At 44.9% G+C, this 19,219-nt stretch overlaps 1 protein-coding gene across 1 annotated transcript; it reads left to right on the top strand.

Annotated features, from left to right (window-relative positions):
• The first annotated feature begins 1,747 nt into the window (after positions 1-1,747).
• Positions 1,748-16,126, top strand: ARF1 (ADP ribosylation factor 1). The gene is made up of 5 exons (XM_054189601.1): positions 1,748-1,905; positions 11,710-11,889; positions 12,563-12,673; positions 13,332-13,456; positions 14,530-16,126. Exons 2-5 carry the CDS (start codon positions 11,742-11,744, stop codon positions 14,689-14,691), a joined length of 546 nt encoding a protein of 181 aa, XP_054045576.1. The 5' UTR covers positions 1,748-1,905; positions 11,710-11,741; the 3' UTR covers positions 14,692-16,126.
• Positions 16,127-19,219: the final 3,093 nt, after the last annotated feature.

Here is a 19,219-nt window from a genome sequence, read left to right as displayed (position 1 = left end):
CTCGCCGCCACCCCAGGCTCCCTCCTGGCATTTCTCAGCCCTCTTGCTGCCATCCCTCTCGCGCGCGTGACCCGATTTTTTAGGAAAAGAAGCTTTTGGGCTCACATCCATCTGTCTGTCTGCCTTCCCTCGCCTCTGCGTAACGTTATCAGCCGCTGGACGATTTCAACCCCATTTGACAGGGGGATGGAAGTCTTCGAGGTATTAATTTCCTACGAGCACTGGGGGGAAACCTAGAAACAAGCAGTTTTCATGGCTTCCTGGTGTCTTTCAAAACTCCTCTTCTTGTCTTTAATAAAGGAAGTATTTAGTATTTAGCCTTTAGCATTTAGCCTGGGAAAGCACATGACCTCAATATATCTTAGAGTTACCCCAAAAACGGAAAGGAAATAATCCTCAATTTATTGCACCCATGCACTAAGAGTTGTTTCCACACCAATCTCCCGAGCTTTCGAACCATGCGAATTTATTTTTTTTCCACGTGGAATTAAAAAATTGCTCCATGTTCACCTCTTCCCTCCCACATCTGTGTATTACTAAGGTGAAAAAATTAAAAGGGTTTTCCCATAGGGAAACTGAGGCATGGAGGGGCCGCAGCAGCACCCAGTGCACTCCATCCTGCAGGTCTTCTCCATCTGTTTAGCCTTTTCCAGTACCAAAACCAGGGAAAATTTTAACAAATCCTCTCTATTTTCTCTCCGTCAGGGTTTCAGTTGGGAGAAAGTTGACTTTCTTACTAGCAGCTGGTGTGGGGCTATGTTTTGGGGTTGGGATGGGAACGGTGTGATGGCGCACTGGTGTTTTGTGTTGTTTCTAAGCTCTCAAGGACCTTTCTGCTCCTCACACTGCCCCACCAGCGAGTAGGCAAGAAGTTGGGAGGGGACACGGCCAGGACAGCTGACCCCAACTGACCACAGGGATATTCCATGTCATGGGACGTCGTGCTCAGTATATGAAGCTGGGGAAGAAGAAGGAAGGGGAGGACTTTGGGAGCGATGGCGTTTGTCTTCCCAAGTCACTGTTACGCGTGATGGAGCCCTGCTTTCCTGGAGACGGCTGATCACCTGAAGGGAATGGGAACACCTCGGGAAGCAGGGGATGAATTCCTCATTTGGCTTTCCTTGCGTGCGCAGCTTTTGCTTTACTGGTTAAACTGCCTTTATCTCAACCCGTGAGTTTTCCCACAATTTTCCGACTCTTTCCCAACCAAACGGGGGGGGTGGGTGGGAAGGGAGGGCGAGCGGCTTTGTGGCCCTGGTTGCCAACTGGGGTTAAACCACGACACCTTCCTTGGCGGACTGAAGTGACAGCAGAAGCCGCAGTCCCACTTTATTTTGGATGAAAGAGCATTAGAAAAGTAAGGATTTTCTTCCCGACATAGTAAATATGCAGTCGATGAGTATGAAGGGGGCGGGGGGGGGGGCACGCTGCCACTGTCAGACACGCACCAACCCCGCGGCGGGATGCGCGGGCCGCTTTTAAATGTATATTTATATAAATATATATAAAAATGTATAGATAGATCTGTACGGGACGAGCCCGCCCCCGCGCACACACCGCGGCCCAGGTCACGAGCCGCGAGGCGGGGCAACACAGGGGGCGTGGTGTCCGTGTGGGGGCGTGGCCATGCTTCTGGCCACGCCCCCCCGCAGTTCCAGCGCTGCAGTTCCCCCCGTGGTCCCGCCCGCTCCCCCTCGAGGCCACGCCCCCTCCCGCCGCTGCCCTCCTCGGTTACCCGTCGTGCCGCGCGCGGGGCTGGCACTGACGTGGCCGCCGAGCGCCGCCATCTTGTGTTGCCTGGGCGGAGAGCGGGCGAGAGGCGCAAGGAGGGGGAGGCCGGCTCCGAGCGGGACAGCCCGAGGACAGCCGTATCCACTGCCCGGGGGGCAGCCAAGCTGATCGCCGGTGGGTTCGCCGACACCTTCCTCTTCCCTTCCCTTCGCTTCAGTCCGCCGCCCCGCTTTCCATCCCCCCCATCTCCGCCGCCCACACCCTGCGGGCGGCGGCCCGCGGGGCGGCTGTGAGGCGCCGCGGCCTTGTCGCTGAGGGGAGGAGGGGGCGGCGGGTCGTGGCGGGGGCTTTTTTCCGTCCTTCTTTCTTTCCCTACCCACCACCGCTGTCGCCTTCCTCAGCGGGCGGGAGGAAGCCGCAGCCAGGCCGCAGCGCCGGGCCTTGGGGAACGGCGGGCCTGGCTGGAGCGCTGCCCCATCCACCTCCCCCCCGACACACACACCTACTCAGGCCTTTGGGGCTGGGTGGCCGGGCCGGGGTGGGTGCCAGCCCTTTCTCTTCTCTGCTGGGGAGGCGTGGGCAGGGGCGAGGGGAGGAGGTGGGGGGGGAACCGCTATAACTCCCCAGCAGCTGCACAAGGCCCCGGCGCCGCTCCCCCTGCCGGAGGAATTAAGAGGGGATGCGGCGGGATGGCCTTCTCCTCCCTTCCCCAAACTCGCTCATTCCGGCCTCTGCCCCGCCCGGGAGCGCGTCCGAAGAGAGAAGTATTTCCTCCTTTTCCTCTCCCGCCCCCCGAAAACCCTTATCGTAGCAGACCTCGGAGATCTGGTAGCTCGGTAGGGGAAATGAGGCTCGGATGAAACTCGTAGGAGAGAGGTTATTTTCCTGTAAGCTCTTGGCTGCTGAGTTGGGCTTTCGGCTGGGCCGAGGGGGTGATGATAAGTTGAGCTTTAGCCTGGAGCAGACTCTTTTTACCATCAGTGGCTTGGGTTTAGTGGTCTAGGAGATTACTTTACCTTGGCATAGCAGCTCCCGGTGGGAGGATGTTATATTCTGTCTGAAAATACTATATCCTGTCTCTGTCAGTAGTTAACATGATACTTTGGGCTGATAACCTCTGTCTGATAAAGTGATAGGTCAGCTATGTGAACGTTTTCATGGAGGAGAGTGCAACTAAAACTCTGCTGGGTCGTAAAACTGCCTAAATGTTGTGTTTGACATTGACCTTGTTGCTTTGCTGCTTGGCTCTTGCTAAACCAAATTCCACAGGTTGATTAGAGTCGTATCCAGAGGTCTTGCTTTGAAATGTAACTTTGTCAATAACTAAAATGCGAACTATTTATATAATACTTTGAACTTTGTTTTGCAAACGGCAAGACTTACAACATCCGTTTGCAGGATATTCTATTAACCTTATTTTTCAGGCAAAGAAATCGAGTCAAAGTAAATTGTCCAAGGTCATTTGGCAATATCGTTATTACTATTTTTGCTACTGATTTGGAGCACTTATGTAGGAGAAAGGAACTGTAGCTGAACTATTGGATTTCTTCTTAGCTTTTATTCATGGGTTTTACAATCAAATGGTCAGCATAAGTACTCACAATCTTACAGATGTAGAAGAGAATTCTCTAAAAGGAAAGTTTATGAGGCTGGTATGATGCCTCTGACTTCCTCTGTTAAAAACACATCTGCAGTGCTTGCGAACCCTGTTGGACTGCTTTCTCTGTTGTAATAATTACATTGGGTGAAAGGGTGAGGAAACTTGCCTCACTTGAACCTCTTAAACTCAATTGCTTTGCCAAGTTTATTGACGCTTCTACTGTGGTGGAGCATCAGGAGTAAAAATGGCTTAAGCAGATGTCACCTCCACTCGGAATAGCCTTTGCTGCTATAGTCTGTGGTATACATAATAGTTGCTGGATGGTGTTAAAAGGCAGACACCAGAACATAAATCAGTCCCCCATGGTCTGAGGCATTTGCTGAATTTTTCAGATTGCCTAGTTGTGAAATACAGTTGGAATCTGAAAAGGGACTGGGCAGGAGTGGTGTGTTTTTGCTCAGTGCGCTTAGTTCCCCGTCTGTGTTAGTCATGCTGACCAAGTTGGGGGCAGGACTAGTCACAGCTTTTCAAGGCAAACAAAGTGTGTGTGGGAGTAGGGGGCTGGATTCCAGTCTTTATAATTCACCAAATTGTGTTGTGCTCCAATTACACCTGTTTGAAAGCCTGCTTTAAGCAGTAGAATTCATACGTCTTGCCGAGGTGCAATTATCAGATAAGCTATTGATTACATAAATTGGTGAAAGGACAAAAAGCTCACAACGCAAGACTCCATCTGAATTTGCAGTGGTGAAGTTTAAAGAACCACTTTTCTTTAAAAATAAAGGATCGCTTTAGAAATAGAAGCTCCTGAGATCTGTTAATATGGCGAACATAAATTAACTTTTTCTGGAAAGGAATAGTTTTCATACCTTTTTTAGAAATCTCTTGAAAGTTTTGCTACTGAAATGCTACAGAGTTTGTATTAGAGCTAGCACAGTCCTCGGCCATTATTCCCTTTCTTTAACTGATGAGTAAAGTAGTTTATAATCAGCTTCCTACTACAGCAGCTGTTTTTCTGTATTATTCAGCATTTTCTTCTTTCTGCTCCTGAGTATCCAATTTTATTTCTTGTTTCTAACACATGCAAACATTGAAGGGCTGTGGTGCTACTTCTGCTGATACTTCAATTCTAATAAAAAATCTCATGTCTAATATAGCTCTTATTCATACACTGATCTTGTACCTAACAGCTAGCTGCGTAGGCTCTGCTTTGACGTTTTCCCCAAACCAAAAGCCAATTTCATTACCGAAGCTCTCATGTGAGTTCTTGCCATTTGTAATATGAGTGTAAATGTTGACTTACTGCCCGGTTACTGGGAATGAATAACAGGATATTTGGCTTAAAAGTTAAGATTTTGAACTTGTGGATAGTTCAGGCTCAAAAAACTGTGCACTGCTTATCTGAAAAGAAATGCTTTGTAATAACCAGTTCTCAATGGCAGCGTACCCACTGTTTAACAGGTGAATATGAAGTCGCATATTCACTTGGGGTGTCACAGCTACATTGTTGGCACCGTTTTATTTCCGGAGCAGCTACAGGTGGGCCTCAGGGAAGTGATGTATGTGCTTTGTCTAAAAGCATGAACAGCAACTCTTTCTGTACTTCCCGCCTGTCAACCTATCCTTTAAATAAAATATTTCTCAGACCAGATGTGTTTTTTCCTATCTGTTGTTTTGCATGCTGTTGAGTTATGCGTGGTGTCTATAACTGTTTAAAATAGTTAGAGATTTTGCTGTGAAACAGAAGTAGCTTGCTGCTCCTGCTTGAAGGTGAGACTAAGACAATAACTGTATTTGGGTTTTGAGTATTAAGTCAAACAACCCACTCTCTTTGCTTGATACTGACTCTTTTATTCTGACTGATATTTTTAGGAGTGAGTTCTTGTGTCTGAGAAGAAGTAGGCATGACCCCAAAGGAAATTTTCCCTCTTTTGCCCTTGTTTTGATCTTGTGAGTGGAAATACTTTCTGTTTTCCTGCCACTCTGAGCCCAGCGCTCTCAAGAGAACGTTACAGCATGTGGAAGATGTGCTGTCTGGGTAATGTGTATAGACAGCAAGATGTTCAACCTACTTAGGTTAAATGAAGGTGCTACATAAGGAGCAGCTCCGAGTTGGATCTTCTTTCACCTAACTTCTATCTTGAGGTTGACTTGTCCTCCATCTGCCTTGAACATGCCATGTGCATCTGGGCCCATTTTATTTGGTCACTGCCAGCCTTTGGTGGCCAAATCCATCTATCCCTCTTTAGATGGGAGTACAATTACATACCTTTTAACTTGTATTTCACATAACGCTTCAATGCCAGTACTTTTCCTCTAACATCTCTGATAATATGATAATTTAGGACACCTTTTGCATCTCGTGCCTGGCAGAATTGCATCCATTGTGAAGTGGGGAAAACTGTTGCAGTGGTTAGTTTTGATCTCCACAGTTAACACTCCCCTATGAAGGAGTTGGGACTTGGTAGTACTGAAAAGCTCTGAGAAGAAGTTCTTGAGGTGGCCTTTATTAATGGTGATTTTTAAGTCGAAGATAATCCCCTGCTGATAAAAGAGCCTAGCCTACTTGTTAGCTACTCCTACATTTTGCATCTATTCCATACCTAGTGATGGAATGGTCTGAAGTCTCAGGTAATTCAAATCAAAATTATTTAAGCTAAATTCCACTGTTAAGGCCCTGAAGTTAAAGGGCTTGAGTTGATACATAGTCATCTTTCACTCAGGTTATCAGATATGAAAGGCCAGTAAACAATTTCTAAAAATAGTTGAATATAACTGTACTTGAATAGTCATGTATTGGGCCACCCTGGCTATATAAAAAGAAGTGTTTTCATCAAGAGCGTTTTTCACAACTTGCTGTAACAGAACACTTTAATCTTTAAAGAAATTACTTCAAGTTCAAAAGAATGCAGCTGTACTTAACTGACTGTGTCTGCTGAGTGGTGGTGTGAAATGCTGAGGCCCAAGATTAATCCTAAATTTTAGCAGTGTTCTATTCTCGTTGGATCACTTCTCACATTCTCTTCTAAATCACACTTTATACTGTAAAGAACAAGCTGCCATCTTAGATTTGCACTTTAAATTATTTGCCAGTTGTTCTTGCAGGTAACAGCTGTTGAACTTGATTTTTTTTTTTTAGGAAAAAAAAAAGCTTTCTCACCTCTTGTTTACACATGGGTTTGATCTTTTGTACGAATGTTTTCTTTCTCTTGACGTTTTAATTTAAAACCTTCTAGAATGCTGTAAAGTGGAAACATGATACAAGCCAACTTGTGATAACTGACTGGATTTCAAATCAATATTCTATTAAATAACAAATTATCAATTTTTGTTCTCCCGTAACTGATAAAACTAGTGTGTTAATACCAGGTTAGGAATTATGGGTTTTTCTAATTGTATTAGAGGTGGAGTTAATGTTTAGGCCAGTGTCAAATAGACTTTCCTTTAAATGGAGATGTACTTTTGGTAGTAAATTGTAAGTGCACCAGTTTTACTTGCTGTAGGTGTCTAAGCAAATAGAACAAGGTGCAGAAAGCTACTAGGAAAAAGCTTTTTGGTAAATCTGCAACTGTTAGGGGTTTCAGCTTGTGCTTTAGCATTAATATTTTGCCTGATAATCACTGCGTAATGCAGTTAGTCATTGGTAGTGGCACCATGTTGTCTCTCCTTGAAACGGGCATTTAAAACAAGATATGAAAGTCCTAGGGAGATGTAATTGTTCCCAGAGACAACAAATCCCTTCTGTACCTCTGTATCTCAGTGTGCTGTGCAGAGAAGGGACAGAATTAAGCTTTTCTTGACTGATCTTCATTGCTGCTGGTATTTTTCAGCTATAGAGAACAGATTGCCAAAATGATTGTGCCCAGAAAGTTTGGTTATGCCACTTGAAAAGTTTTGGGCATTATTTTTTTCACTGTGGGAGCCTTAATGTGGTAAGTGCTGATACGTAGAAGTGAAATAAATGTATTTCTATACTGTAGGCGTAATTTGACTAACTATTGCATATGGCATCCTCTGTCTTGGCCTCTGGTTTTTGTCTGCTATGGTGTGTTTAAAGGAATGGTATAAACCTGAATGAAACTGTGGCATTTGCCACAACTCCTGGCTCAGTGAAGTTTAATCTCTATATGGTCGAAAAGAACTTTTCCAGAGGTGCAAAACTAAGGTTATGCAGAGAGTTCAAGATGTAGCTATGTTTTCTATACTGCATACCCTTCTGGTCATACTGGTGTAGGATGGCTTGTTAGCTCACAGCTCATCTGAGAAGTTTGGAGGTCACGAATCGTATTTGACTTCTCAAGATAAGCAGCCTGAATGAAATGGCATTAAAATGCATTAACGTACAGTTAAATATAAAATGCTGCAGAAGATTAAGTGTTGAATGATCTTTGGCCTTGAGATACTCCTCAGAGCTTTTATTCTAACCACCTACAATTAATAAAGGCAAATTCTAGTTCTTACTCATGGGCCGTATTGCTTTAACAGACAGCAGGCTGCCAGCAACTGCAGACACTCATTCATTTTTAACTCATTACACTGAGCCTTTCTGAAAAAAAGGCTGCCTGTTCTCCTAATTGCTTATCTAAATATATCACTTACTAGAAAACAGGCTGCTGAAAATACCTTGTTTCCTGAAACAAAACTGCAGTCTTATGCAGTGAATGTCTTTCTCGATGTTTACCCGTGGTGCATTATATCTTACCTGAACCAGCCCAACAGGTTTTTAGTGCTGTGAGGATCTTGAGGTGGAGGAGACTATGTTAAGGTGTGGGCTTCGATGAGCAGGGAGAAACAAGAGTCATACAGAGAGTTCAGTTTGGGGGTGATCAGGGTTTGGTGAGAGGTGGTGAGCTTCCATTTCTGGAAGCTGAAGCACCCTACGCTCTGCAAAAATAGTCTGTGCCGTTTATTCAAATTGTTCCCTTTCATACACAAATCCTCCTACTTAGCTGATAGATACCTCTTTTGAAGATATGCTGAAGTACTACAAACAGCTCGCAAGCCTAGTCTTTTTATGTTTTATTGAACTTGTGCTTGTAAAATGATCAGTGTAGCAATTACTGACAACATTTGGGTTGAGGAAAAGAGCAAGTTAAGCTTCAGTAGAGAATATAGGCAGTATATTGGCAAGTCTTGATATAGATTGCAAATGTTGAACATGCCTTGGTTAACCTAAAAGGGTCTTAAATTTCCTTGTATTTTCAGACTGTCTATGTTAGTTCTCGTGGTCCAACTAGCGGACTGAAATGAGAATTAAAGTAAGCAGATTCCGCTCTGAAGTACACTGGAAGTAATCGCGTGATCTCTCAGCTGAGTTGCATTAATGGGTGGCAGCGAAGTCCTGGGAAGCAGCTCTAAACTGTCCCGGCAGTTTCTGCTGTGGTAGCGTCTGCGCTGTTGGGCAGCAGGAATGGTCACAAAGCCACCACAAAACCTGGTGGCTGGTCAGTTGTGATGATGATGACTGGGTTGAGGATTTCATTGATACAGAGGAAGGAACTCAAGGTGCTTTTGCTTAGATAATAGTCATGAAATACTGTTAGGGACAGTGTAGGGAGAGGAGTGTAGTGTACAAAACCGTGGGAGTAAGATTTCCTTTTCTGTGGCAATAGATGAACACGTGATTCTAGCTGCTGGTTGGAGGATGGTGCCCCCGATGGGGAAGGCAAAGGCCCTCTCTCTTCCTCCAGCAGCATCCAACAGGTCACTGGTAGGACCCACAATGGTTTGTGGGAGTTCTGCAGATGAGTTTCTCCTGGTGTTTTTCTTTTAGACAGCAATGATACTGCTACTTTCTAGTCAACATCTAAACGCACTTCTATTCCAGGTGTGGATTGTAAACTACTGTTAACTGCCTGTAAAAATAAATCAGACTTTCTGCAGTGTCACCTACCCTGAAGTATCAAATAAGTTACAGAAGCGGTTTTGATGGTAGGAATGTGGAAGAGAACAAGAAGAAAATGGAAGCAAAGCATTTAAACGTGTCTTAACTTCTTATTCTTCACAAAAAGTAAAACTAGGGAGAATGGATGGTACAAAAGCAGCTTCGGTGGTGGAGGGCAGATTGACCTGGAAATAGCTGCCAGGAGAACAAGAATCTAACGGGATTTGCTACTGTTAGTGCCAGGTGTAAGCAACTTGTTCAGCAGACTGTGACTTCTTCAGGGTGTGGAAAGATGTTGTGGATGTAAATGCTAAGATTTTGCTGTGTTACCTGATTACTGCTGTTGACCCAAGCGTTTAAGAACCTATTACACTTTTAAACATAAAGAAACACATTCTTTTGGAGGGCTTGTAAGGTTCTCTTGCTACAGAGGTTCTTACACTCGTTTTGGAGGGTTACAAGAGCTCTGGTAAAAGGTTACAGTTCAATTCTGACTGTTGCATTTCAGTTGAAGCGGAAGATAGAGGAAGCGTGAGCAGCTGGACAAAGGAAAGCTTTACAGCCTCCCTCCCCTCCAGCCCAGTAAGGGCTGCTGTTGTGGGCTGGGGAGTGAGGTTTCCTGCTGTGTGAGTGATTTGGATAAACAGGGACTCTAGCAAAACTGTTTTCTCTGCTTCCTAATTAACTTTCCTGTTTATACAGCTTTCGTGTATTCCAGTGGGAGTTGAATATTCTTGGTCGTGCTTCAGAAATATGAAGGAAATGGTGGAATATTAGACCTTTTAAACCTTCTGTTTGGTTTTAATCCCCGAGCGGCCCTGTCTGGTTTACAGCTTTAAAGTTTCAATCGCGTTGAGCTTCAGCCATATAAAATAAATGAATTTTTGACTCATGTTACTTGAGTGAGTTGAAGTGGTGATTGATGTCATTTCGGGAACTCTGGAGTGGACTCTGAACTTCACGGTGGAGCTGCTTGTGCCAAGACATGTGACCTAGTTAATGTTACAGTGCTTAACTTTTGGGTTAAAAATTGTATCCAGCAAAGCTTCCTGAGGAGGGCAGAACTGCTTAGACCTGTCCCAGGGCTGAGTGAGGAAGCCAGGCTTCATACATCCCTAGCAAACAGAGCAGAACAAGATTCTTGTTCTGTGGTGTGCTTTTCGGTTCAAAGCTTGTTTTAATGGTCTTAAATATTCTGTAAAGTCTATTTCCAGTGAGAATTTTGCTTCAAGCACACAGCTTCATCATGAAATGCAGAGTATCTTCAGGAGATGATTCATACTTCATATTGCGCTTTAAATTGTGTGACTTGGTTTACAGGAAACCGGTCCTTTGAATGTTACACCTCTTGGCTGTGAGTGCTTCTACTGTCTTAAGCTTGTATTTTCAGCTGGGCTCAGTCTCTTTCTTTTCAAACTGACATCTGAGAGCTCCTAGACAAAGCAGCAGTAGAGGTGTGAACCGGCACTATCGCCACATAACGTCCTCATCTGCACCCCACTGTAAAGCTTTCAGGCTGATTTTTTTCTTGCCTTACGTGAGCAGAATAATGGTTCTTTTGGTGATTTCAAACTTGCTGTGAGCTGTGTAGTAGTAAGTACGGGAAGGGGGGGAAATTTGTGGAAGAAGTGGACAAGTTGTGGTGGGGTGGATCCCATCCCAAGGGCACAGGGAAGCGTCTCTGAGGGCTGGAGCAGAGAAGCAGTTTCTCCAGTTCCTAAACAGGAAGCTTCTGACGATGTTTTTAATCAATTCTGAGCGTCCAAGGAGAAGTGTTCGCAGGGGAGGAGGAAGCATTTGTTTCTAAACCTGTCTGGCTTAATGTGGCTATTAATTTTCAATAGTTAAGTTTCAGTAAATGTGAATTTGCTTCCTAGGGAAGGCTTCCCTCCTGATGTTAATGAAAGTAATACTGCTTTGTATTTACAGTGTGCTCGCAGGCCATTTCCTCGGGGTTTGAGAGGAAGGAAACTGTTTTGAGTAAGGGAGAATCCAAGCTGTATTCTGAATTTCCTTCGCACAAGAAGGACCAGCTATAGGTACACTAAGCAGCAAGAGATGAGCACACGTTTAAAATGTTTTTTTAACTGCAGGTCAATTAGAAAAAGTGTATTTTATGGTGACACTTTAGGCCGCAGATAAGTTATCCCATAACAATGGAGGACAAAGTATGTGAAGTGGTTAGTTGCGTTGAAAGCAAACCATCAATTTTGCAAACAAAAGTTTGAGAATGGTGTTTAATACTAAAATCTCTGAAAGAACGTTTGAAAGATCTAAAGCACTCGGAGCCATGTCTTTTTATATGGAGTAAGTTTTGGCGTATCTGTTCATCTTTGTATGGCTTCAGTATGGGGAAAAATAATGTATGGTGGTGGTTTCAGGGTGTCTAAAGAATTCATATTATTTGATACTTTTTTTTTGGTGGTTGATTATGCCCTGGTCAGAACCCAGCCATTGGTAACTCATGAGTGATACTGTGATCTTTTTCCTCTAGACTTCACTGGACAGTGAGAACATATCTCAAGCATGGGAAATATTTTTGCTAACCTCTTCAAAGGCCTTTTTGGCAAAAAAGAAATGCGTATTCTAATGGTTGGTCTGGATGCTGCGGGAAAGACTACTATTTTGTACAAACTTAAACTTGGTGAAATAGTAACTACTATTCCTACTATAGGTAAGATTTTTACATTTGTATAACTGCTTGCTTTGAGATTTGAGTCTTATTGTTTGCAGTAGGATCTTATCTCAGCTGCCACTCTGTTAATTTAAGTGACTTAGTGCTGTGCCCTGACTTGACTGTTAGAACAAACACTTGCTAAAACCATGGTATGAAGATGGCACAGCTGATCTTTCCGGCATGGGAGGAGATTATATTACTCTGTTTTTTCACTCCATTCCATCTCTTCAGTCATTTGTGGAAAAACCCTTCACAGGCCACAGAATGGCAGCCTGCCCTGCTAAGCCTGCTGTGGCATCAGTGAGATTAGACTGAGAAACCGAGGGTGACTCCATTTTTTTTGAGAACTGTGTGATCAGAGACATCCTTTATTTGCAGTCCTTAAAGCCTGTTTTTATTTTTTTTGATGTAACATAGTTTGTTCTGCATTTTCTAGCTGCTCAGGTGGCAATTACAGCTGTGCCTTAGTTTGGGGCGGGGGTGGGAGCAGGAGTTTGAGAGAACCCATGTTTGTCTAAGGGCTTCAATGTAAGATTCTCCTTATTTAAAGTAGATGTAAATTTTAAGGTAATGTTTCTAGTAATGACAGTCTGAGTGTGACTTGGTAAAGAAAGTAGGTCTGGGGACAAGTATGTTTAACTGAGGTTTTTGTCAACAATTTCTATTTTAGGTTTCAATGTGGAAACAGTAGAATACAAGAACATTAGCTTCACAGTCTGGGATGTAGGCGGCCAGGATAAGATCAGACCACTCTGGCGCCATTATTTCCAGAACACACAAGGTGAGTCTAAACGCTTAAATTGCAGGATTCCAGAATCTAAAAAGTTTTGGTTTTTTTTAATACCCTTACTACGATAATCTTGCGGGGCAAGGGGGAATATTTATTATTATAAAAGGATGTGTTTGTGTGTGGCTCTGCTGTTAAACTAGTGCAGGTTCAAAGAGGGATGGGAAGAAATCTAGAAACCAGTCTTCCTTGTCCATCTGACTCAGGGCGAGTCCAGAATTTTGCTTTTCTTCTGTAAGCATCACAGCTCTCTGCCTCACTTCAAAGCGGAGTCTTTACTACAAGCTCTAACAGCCCCATGGATTGAGAGTTTGTCACTTCTTCCACTGCTGCGCCTTTATAGTGTGCATGGCTTTGAGTCCTGTCACAGGATTTCAAGAGTTGCTACTCACTGGAAAATATTGAGTGGCTATGTAGACGAAGCGCACAGGTTCCAAAAACACAAATACAAACTAACATCAGCTTTGAGCAAAAACAGGCTTTCTCTCAGACATGAGATTACAATAATAACAAAACTGTATTTTTCTGATATATACTGAATTGTTTTGCATTATTTTTTTTTCTTCAAAGCTTAGTTCTGATGTCTGGAAGTAGGTATCATTTGGAAATAACTTCTGGTGTACGCTTATTCTGATTGTTTGCTTATTTCTAGGTCTGATTTTTGTGGTTGACAGTAATGACAGAGAACGAGTGAACGAGGCCAGAGAAGAGCTTATGAGAATGTTGGCAGAAGATGAGCTTAGAGATGCTGTTTTATTAGTGTTTGCTAACAAACAGGTATGCCCAAGTGTCTTTCTGTAAGAATTCTTGAAAACGTACAACTTACTTGTGAGTGCTAGATCTTGAACTTGATGTTCATGTTTTCAATGTAATAATCAATAAGCTCTCAGTAAATGTCCGTTCACTTTTGTTGAAGACAGCAACGCCATAGATTGAATTACACTGTTCTCATCTGAAAGGAGCATCCTGCTAAACAGTCTCGGTACTAGAAATGCTTGCGTTTTCAATTTTAAGGAAGAAATCTACCAGTTTAATTTTTAAGGTTGGCGCGGCTTAAGTACAGCCCCTGCCCAAGCTTCCTCCAAACAGACAGAAAGGCCGGAATGCCAGAACCTCCCTGAATTCTTCAGTTAGGGTCTTTGAGGGCGTTGCTGGTGTTGGTGGAAGCACTGGTCTGACTTTTAACGTACTTGTGTTGACCTGTGGGCTGTATTGTTCCAGGCCACAAAGCTAGCTGAGACTTCGGCCTTCTATTGCTTGTAAAGGCCTTGGTAGCTTAAACCTAAATGTCAAGGGTCTTAAATATGACTAGTAAATTTATAGAAGAAGTAGCATCCTGCCTCATCACTCCACAGGCTCAGCTGTAAGGGGCAAAGAAAAGCCATAAGTCTTGCCTAGGACCAGGAAAGGTGGCCTATAAACAGAAGCAGTACTAAGGCGAGTGCTACTTCATGATAAAAGTTGATCTTAAATCTTAACTGCAGTTGCAGAAAACATTTCCCAAGTGGAAAGTGAATGAAATGGACTTTGAATTGTAAGTGGTCTTGGGTCAACACTGAGGGGCTTGCTGACTTGATCCAAACATCAGCTGTCTCGTTTCTGTTTTCTGAAGAGAAGTACTTCTGAAGAGAAATATTCCACAATACTGCTGAACCTTTGAGACTTTTTGTCAGTACAGGGGAAATAATGTGAAAATAGAAGTAGTCCACTAAGTTTTTCTGAAAGAGAAGCTGTTAGAGCTCTTAACTTTCTTTTAATGGCTTTAAAGTTGATGATCAAAGATGGTGTAGGGAGGCGGGCATTTCTTCTCAGCGAGTAGGGGAGAAAATGACTCTTCTTCCTTCCCTCAGGACCTGCCGAACGCGATGAATGCAGCAGAAATCACAGACAAACTTGGACTGCATTCTCTTCGTCACAGGAACTGGTATATCCAGGCAACCTGTGCCACTAGTGGAGACGGTCTCTATGAAGGACTGGACTGGTTGTCCAATCAGCTCCGAAACCAGAAATGAAACCATAAACCTTCCTCTTCCCTCTTTTTCCACCCCTCCCTCTTATTTCCTCCTATTCGCCCTTCGCTTTACTCTAATGTGGCAAACTGTGCTACTTTGTGGTATTGAGTGCCGGAAGCTGTTTTCATTTCTTTTGTCACAGTATATATTGCATCATGCTGTAAATGTGGCAAATACAAGCCTGAAAACAGTTAGGTTTCTTATTTAATGTAAATAGTTTTTGTTTCCAATGAGGCAGTTTCTGGTACTCCTATGCAATATTACTCAGCTTTTTTATTGTAAAGAATCAACTCACTGTTTAGTACTTGGAAGGGATTTAAGTGGGTTAACATAAGGGTTGCCAGTGGTCCTTGTGCAGTAGAGCTGAATACTATCTCGGCTGGGTTGTGAGATCTGTGAGATCCACTTTGGTGGTTGGTTTTTAACCTGAATTCTGTATTTTTTTAAATAGTCAAGGAAAAGTAAAAACACTTCAAGATCCAAACATTTGACATAGCTTCCGCTGTTCTAGCTCTGATGTGGTGACTTTTGATTCTTTTGAAACGGTGAAGCGATGATCGACACCCAATTAACTTCACCCGCTTAAAGAACAGATCATAGTTAATAGATCTGTGGCTCTTTCTGTAGCTCATGGTATGTGCTCATATTTGTTCATACTCGTTAAAAGATTTGTCGGACCTGGTTTAGATGAGCTTTCAGCCTCATGCTAAACATCTGACTTTTGGTTCAGGTGAGATTTATCGCTTCCATTGAACTTGAATAATTTCCAGAAGTCAACATTTTTAGCCTGTCGTATTTGTCAAAAGTGTTTTATACTTTTCTTGTGTGTAAACCACTCCAGAAGGCAAACCTTTCCACAGAAAGCACAGCCTGTACTAGTCCTAAGCTCTATAGGCAGAAAGTACTGTACTTAACGTAAGAATTGCCATGAAAAACACCAAACATCTATGTATAGTGTCTAGGAAAATTAAAAAAAAAAAGCATGAGAGTTTGGAGAGTCATTCCACTCTAGAAGTATTCAATCCCATCTTGGAACAATCCCATATCTGTATATGTGTGAAAACCCTTGGCATCCCTCATACTGCAAGGTTCAGATTTGCCATCAGAAAAAAAAAAAAAAGACCTCTTTACTTTTCTTTTGTATTTTGATAAACACTGAAGAAGCTGGAGCTGTTAAACTTTAACTCGAGGAACTATCAGAACTGGTTTATTTAGTGTTGTGGAAACCTTTATTGCTTTCAATACACGATTAGTAATCAACTGTTTTGTATACTTGTTTTCAGTTTTCATTTCGACAAACAAGCACTGTAATTAAAGCTATTAGAATAAAAATCTCTTAACTATTTCATGTTTTTTATGCCTTGCTGTTCATTTGATCATCTTGGCAGAATCATAATGAAATACTTGTTGAATAAAAAGTTTCATGAAACTTGCACTGGTATCACGTTGTTTTGTATCCTCTTTGTACAGTACCAGCTGCTTTGATTAATGGGGATCCAACCAGCGTTTTGCCACATCCCAATTTGCATGAAAATTTCAGGATGTTTCCTGTATTTCCCAAATAATGTCTCCTCTCTTCCTTGGGCTCCTGCAGGTGAAGAGATAGGCAGCAGTTCTTGGGTCCTGTTGGCTGGTGATAGTTGGCTTCTGCTGGAGTCCCCTCCATTGCCTCAAGGGCATCTGTTGAGCTTCTTGAGTAGCCCCATCACTTGCCACAACACTGTTCTTCCTGCTGATCCTATTTAATAACAAGCTTTGCGAATTTGCAGTGTTGTTTTGGGGGGAGAAATACGAAGTCTGCTTTCCTAAACATTTTGTTTTGCATTTTTCCATTCTGCAGTCCCCTCTGGATCTGGGACAGAGCTACTCCCAGCTGATCGTCCTGCCTTCCCCAGTCAGCTACAGCTTCTCATCACTGATGGTCGTGCTCAGGTTGCTGCCGGCTGTTTTTCTGGCCAGAGTTGCAGCAGATTTCCCCCTTACACAGGCTGGAAAAGTAAGAGGAAAGGTCTATTAAGCAGGTTAGAGAGCAACTGCACCGGTGGGGAAACCTGAGGCTTTGGATGGGTGTTGGAAAGGACTGCAGCTGTGCGAGGAGGAGACAGGAATGCTGCTCTCACTGCAGGCTGCGCTGGCGTCTGCTTTCTCAGAGTTGAGCAACCCTTTTGGGTGATCTCCTGATGTCTCTGTTCACCAGATTACGCTTCCCCTCGCTCCCCAGGTTGTGTTTCCTCTCCGAGTCCTTCACGCAGCACGGCACCTGCTTAACGTGTGTGCCCAGACCAGCCTTGATCCTGAGCGCGGGTTTATTCTAGGACTGTCCTCTCTTGTGCAGAGGCTCCTCCAGTGAAACGGGTGTCTCCTGCCCTGTCTTCACCTGGGGCGGCTGCGGGTGGAGGTCAGGTTTAGTCAGGTTTCCCAGCAAGAGCTGCCTGACCCTGTGTCTATTCCTTGCGCTTGTCTCGGTCGTGAAGGGTAAATAGTGTTAGGCAACCAATGACAAGGGATTACAAAACTCCTGCAAGTCAGGTTATTCTTTGAAGCTGTTCATCTGGCCTTGAATTTCAAGCTCTGCATCAGGATCTCTGCGTGCCTAATGGGGCAGGACGTCTATTTATTCCTGTTCTGGGAGGGAATTGGACTTGAAGGGCCAGCTCGTCTGCTGGCGTTGCTTTGCGCTGCTGAAGTAAGCGGAGTCCCTCACCCCTCTCTTGTTCCCCCATCTCTAAAAAAAGGTGGATGACTGGCTGTGAGACGGGACCCTGAGCCCGTGGGCAGTGGAGAGGCTCCTCCAAAATGATGGCTTTCCCCCTGAGGCCCCGGCCATGCCACAGATCCTGCTGCTCTAAGCACAGGATTTGCTGCTGGAAGGAGGAAGAGATGGGGGGAATGTGCTGATGTTATCTGAGATCCTGAGCTGTTGTGCAGCCGGGGCAGCGCAGGCTTTGCTCTATTCTGGCCTCAGCTGGGTTCCTGGGGGGATTTTAGCCGCTGATCCAGGGGAAAGGGTGAGCACGAAGTGGTCGAGGGGAAAGGGTGAGTACGAAATTCCCAGCGAGGCTGGGGAAAGCCGGGAAGAGGGAGGCCTCCAGGGCGAGCTGAACCGCACCAGGGTAGAAGTGCCACAGCCCCTCCGGCATCGGGCTGGGTACATCAACACCCTTAGGCACCGACTGCCATGCTTCGAGCTGTGGGTGCGGATTATCTCTGCCGGGAGCATCCATCCCACCCATCTGGGAGATGAAGGCAGGGGAAACCCACGGAGGGAGCGGGATGCTGGGATTTTGCATAGGGTTCTGGGTTTTTTCTCTGCTCACTGCGATGTTTCAGCGCTCCCACAGTTCCCTTTTCAGCCTGGTGCCGAGTTCCCGTTAAGCACAAGCCCTGCTCCACCATCTCCACCGCTGCCCTTGCGCTGGGATGCTCCCAGCAGGCACTGGTTGCAGCCTGGACCCCCCCCAAAAATCCCCAAGAGGGTGACCCCCAGCTCAGCCTGGTGAGTAAGGGCAGGGTGAGAGCGCAGCAGGGAGAACCGGGACTACCCTACTTGCACGTGTTGCATTGCGTCCCTCGGCTGGAGCTGGGGCAGACCATGAAGAATAACCCTGTGACCCTGACAAGATGTTGTTCCCCCCCGCAAAAAAAAAAAGTGTTGTGGGGAGGGGATCATCAAAGCTTGGAACCGCTCTGCAGCATCTCCTGCTGCCCGCGTTGGCGGGGTTAAGCACGTGCTGGCACCCCGAGAGGGGAGCGGGACAGAAGGGCTTTATTTCAGCTCATGGCCCTGATCCCGCCGTGTCCCCCTGCCATGATGAATGGTGTCCTTGTATTGACACGGGGCACGCCTGGTCCCACCCTGCACCGGCAGCCCTGCTCCGCGTCCTCCCGTCCTCCCTCCTTGCCCCGGCAGCGCGAAGGCACGGGCGCCGAGATGACAGAAGACCCCTCCAACACTGCCAAAGCTCAAAAACCGAGGCCGGGGGCTTTTGTTTGCCAAAACACACAAAACAGCCCTGTCTTAAGCAGGAGAAATTGCATCATTAATTACACAAACGAGGCCCTTGTGCTTGGCACGGCCACTCCGGCGATGCTCCGCAGCCACGCGGGGTGATCCCTCTCCGCTTGCATCAATATTTCTATTTATTAATGTAAAATTCCCCTTTCTCGGTGCGCCAAGCACATAAATACTCATGTTTTGAGGCTTAAAATCCAGCTGGGAACAGACTTGGTTGCTCCCTGCCCCGCTGTGGGGTGGACATGACCAGAGCAAATGTCTACGGGAGACACCCCAGCCCCATCCATCTTCTCCCCATTAGCCAGGAATTATTTCAGAGGTTCTCTTTGCACCCCTTAATTAGGGCAATTTCCTGTTTTTTTTTTTAATTCAAACAGGCTGTTTCTCAACCAAAAGGACCATCCATCACCCTCATCCGCAGCTGCTTGAGTCACAAAGTCCCCGATTTTCCACAAACTTGGGCTGGAAACACACTGGTCCCCAGGAGATAAGCTCCTCCATCCCCATGCAGGG

Source organism: Rissa tridactyla, chromosome 2, assembly GCF_028500815.1.
Source record: "Rissa tridactyla isolate bRisTri1 chromosome 2, bRisTri1.patW.cur.20221130, whole genome shotgun sequence".
NCBI classification, from domain to species: domain Eukaryota; kingdom Metazoa; phylum Chordata; class Aves; order Charadriiformes; family Laridae; genus Rissa; species Rissa tridactyla.
The sequence above is the reverse complement of the archived record's forward strand: the minus strand, read 5'-3'. Positions and strand labels throughout refer to the sequence as shown.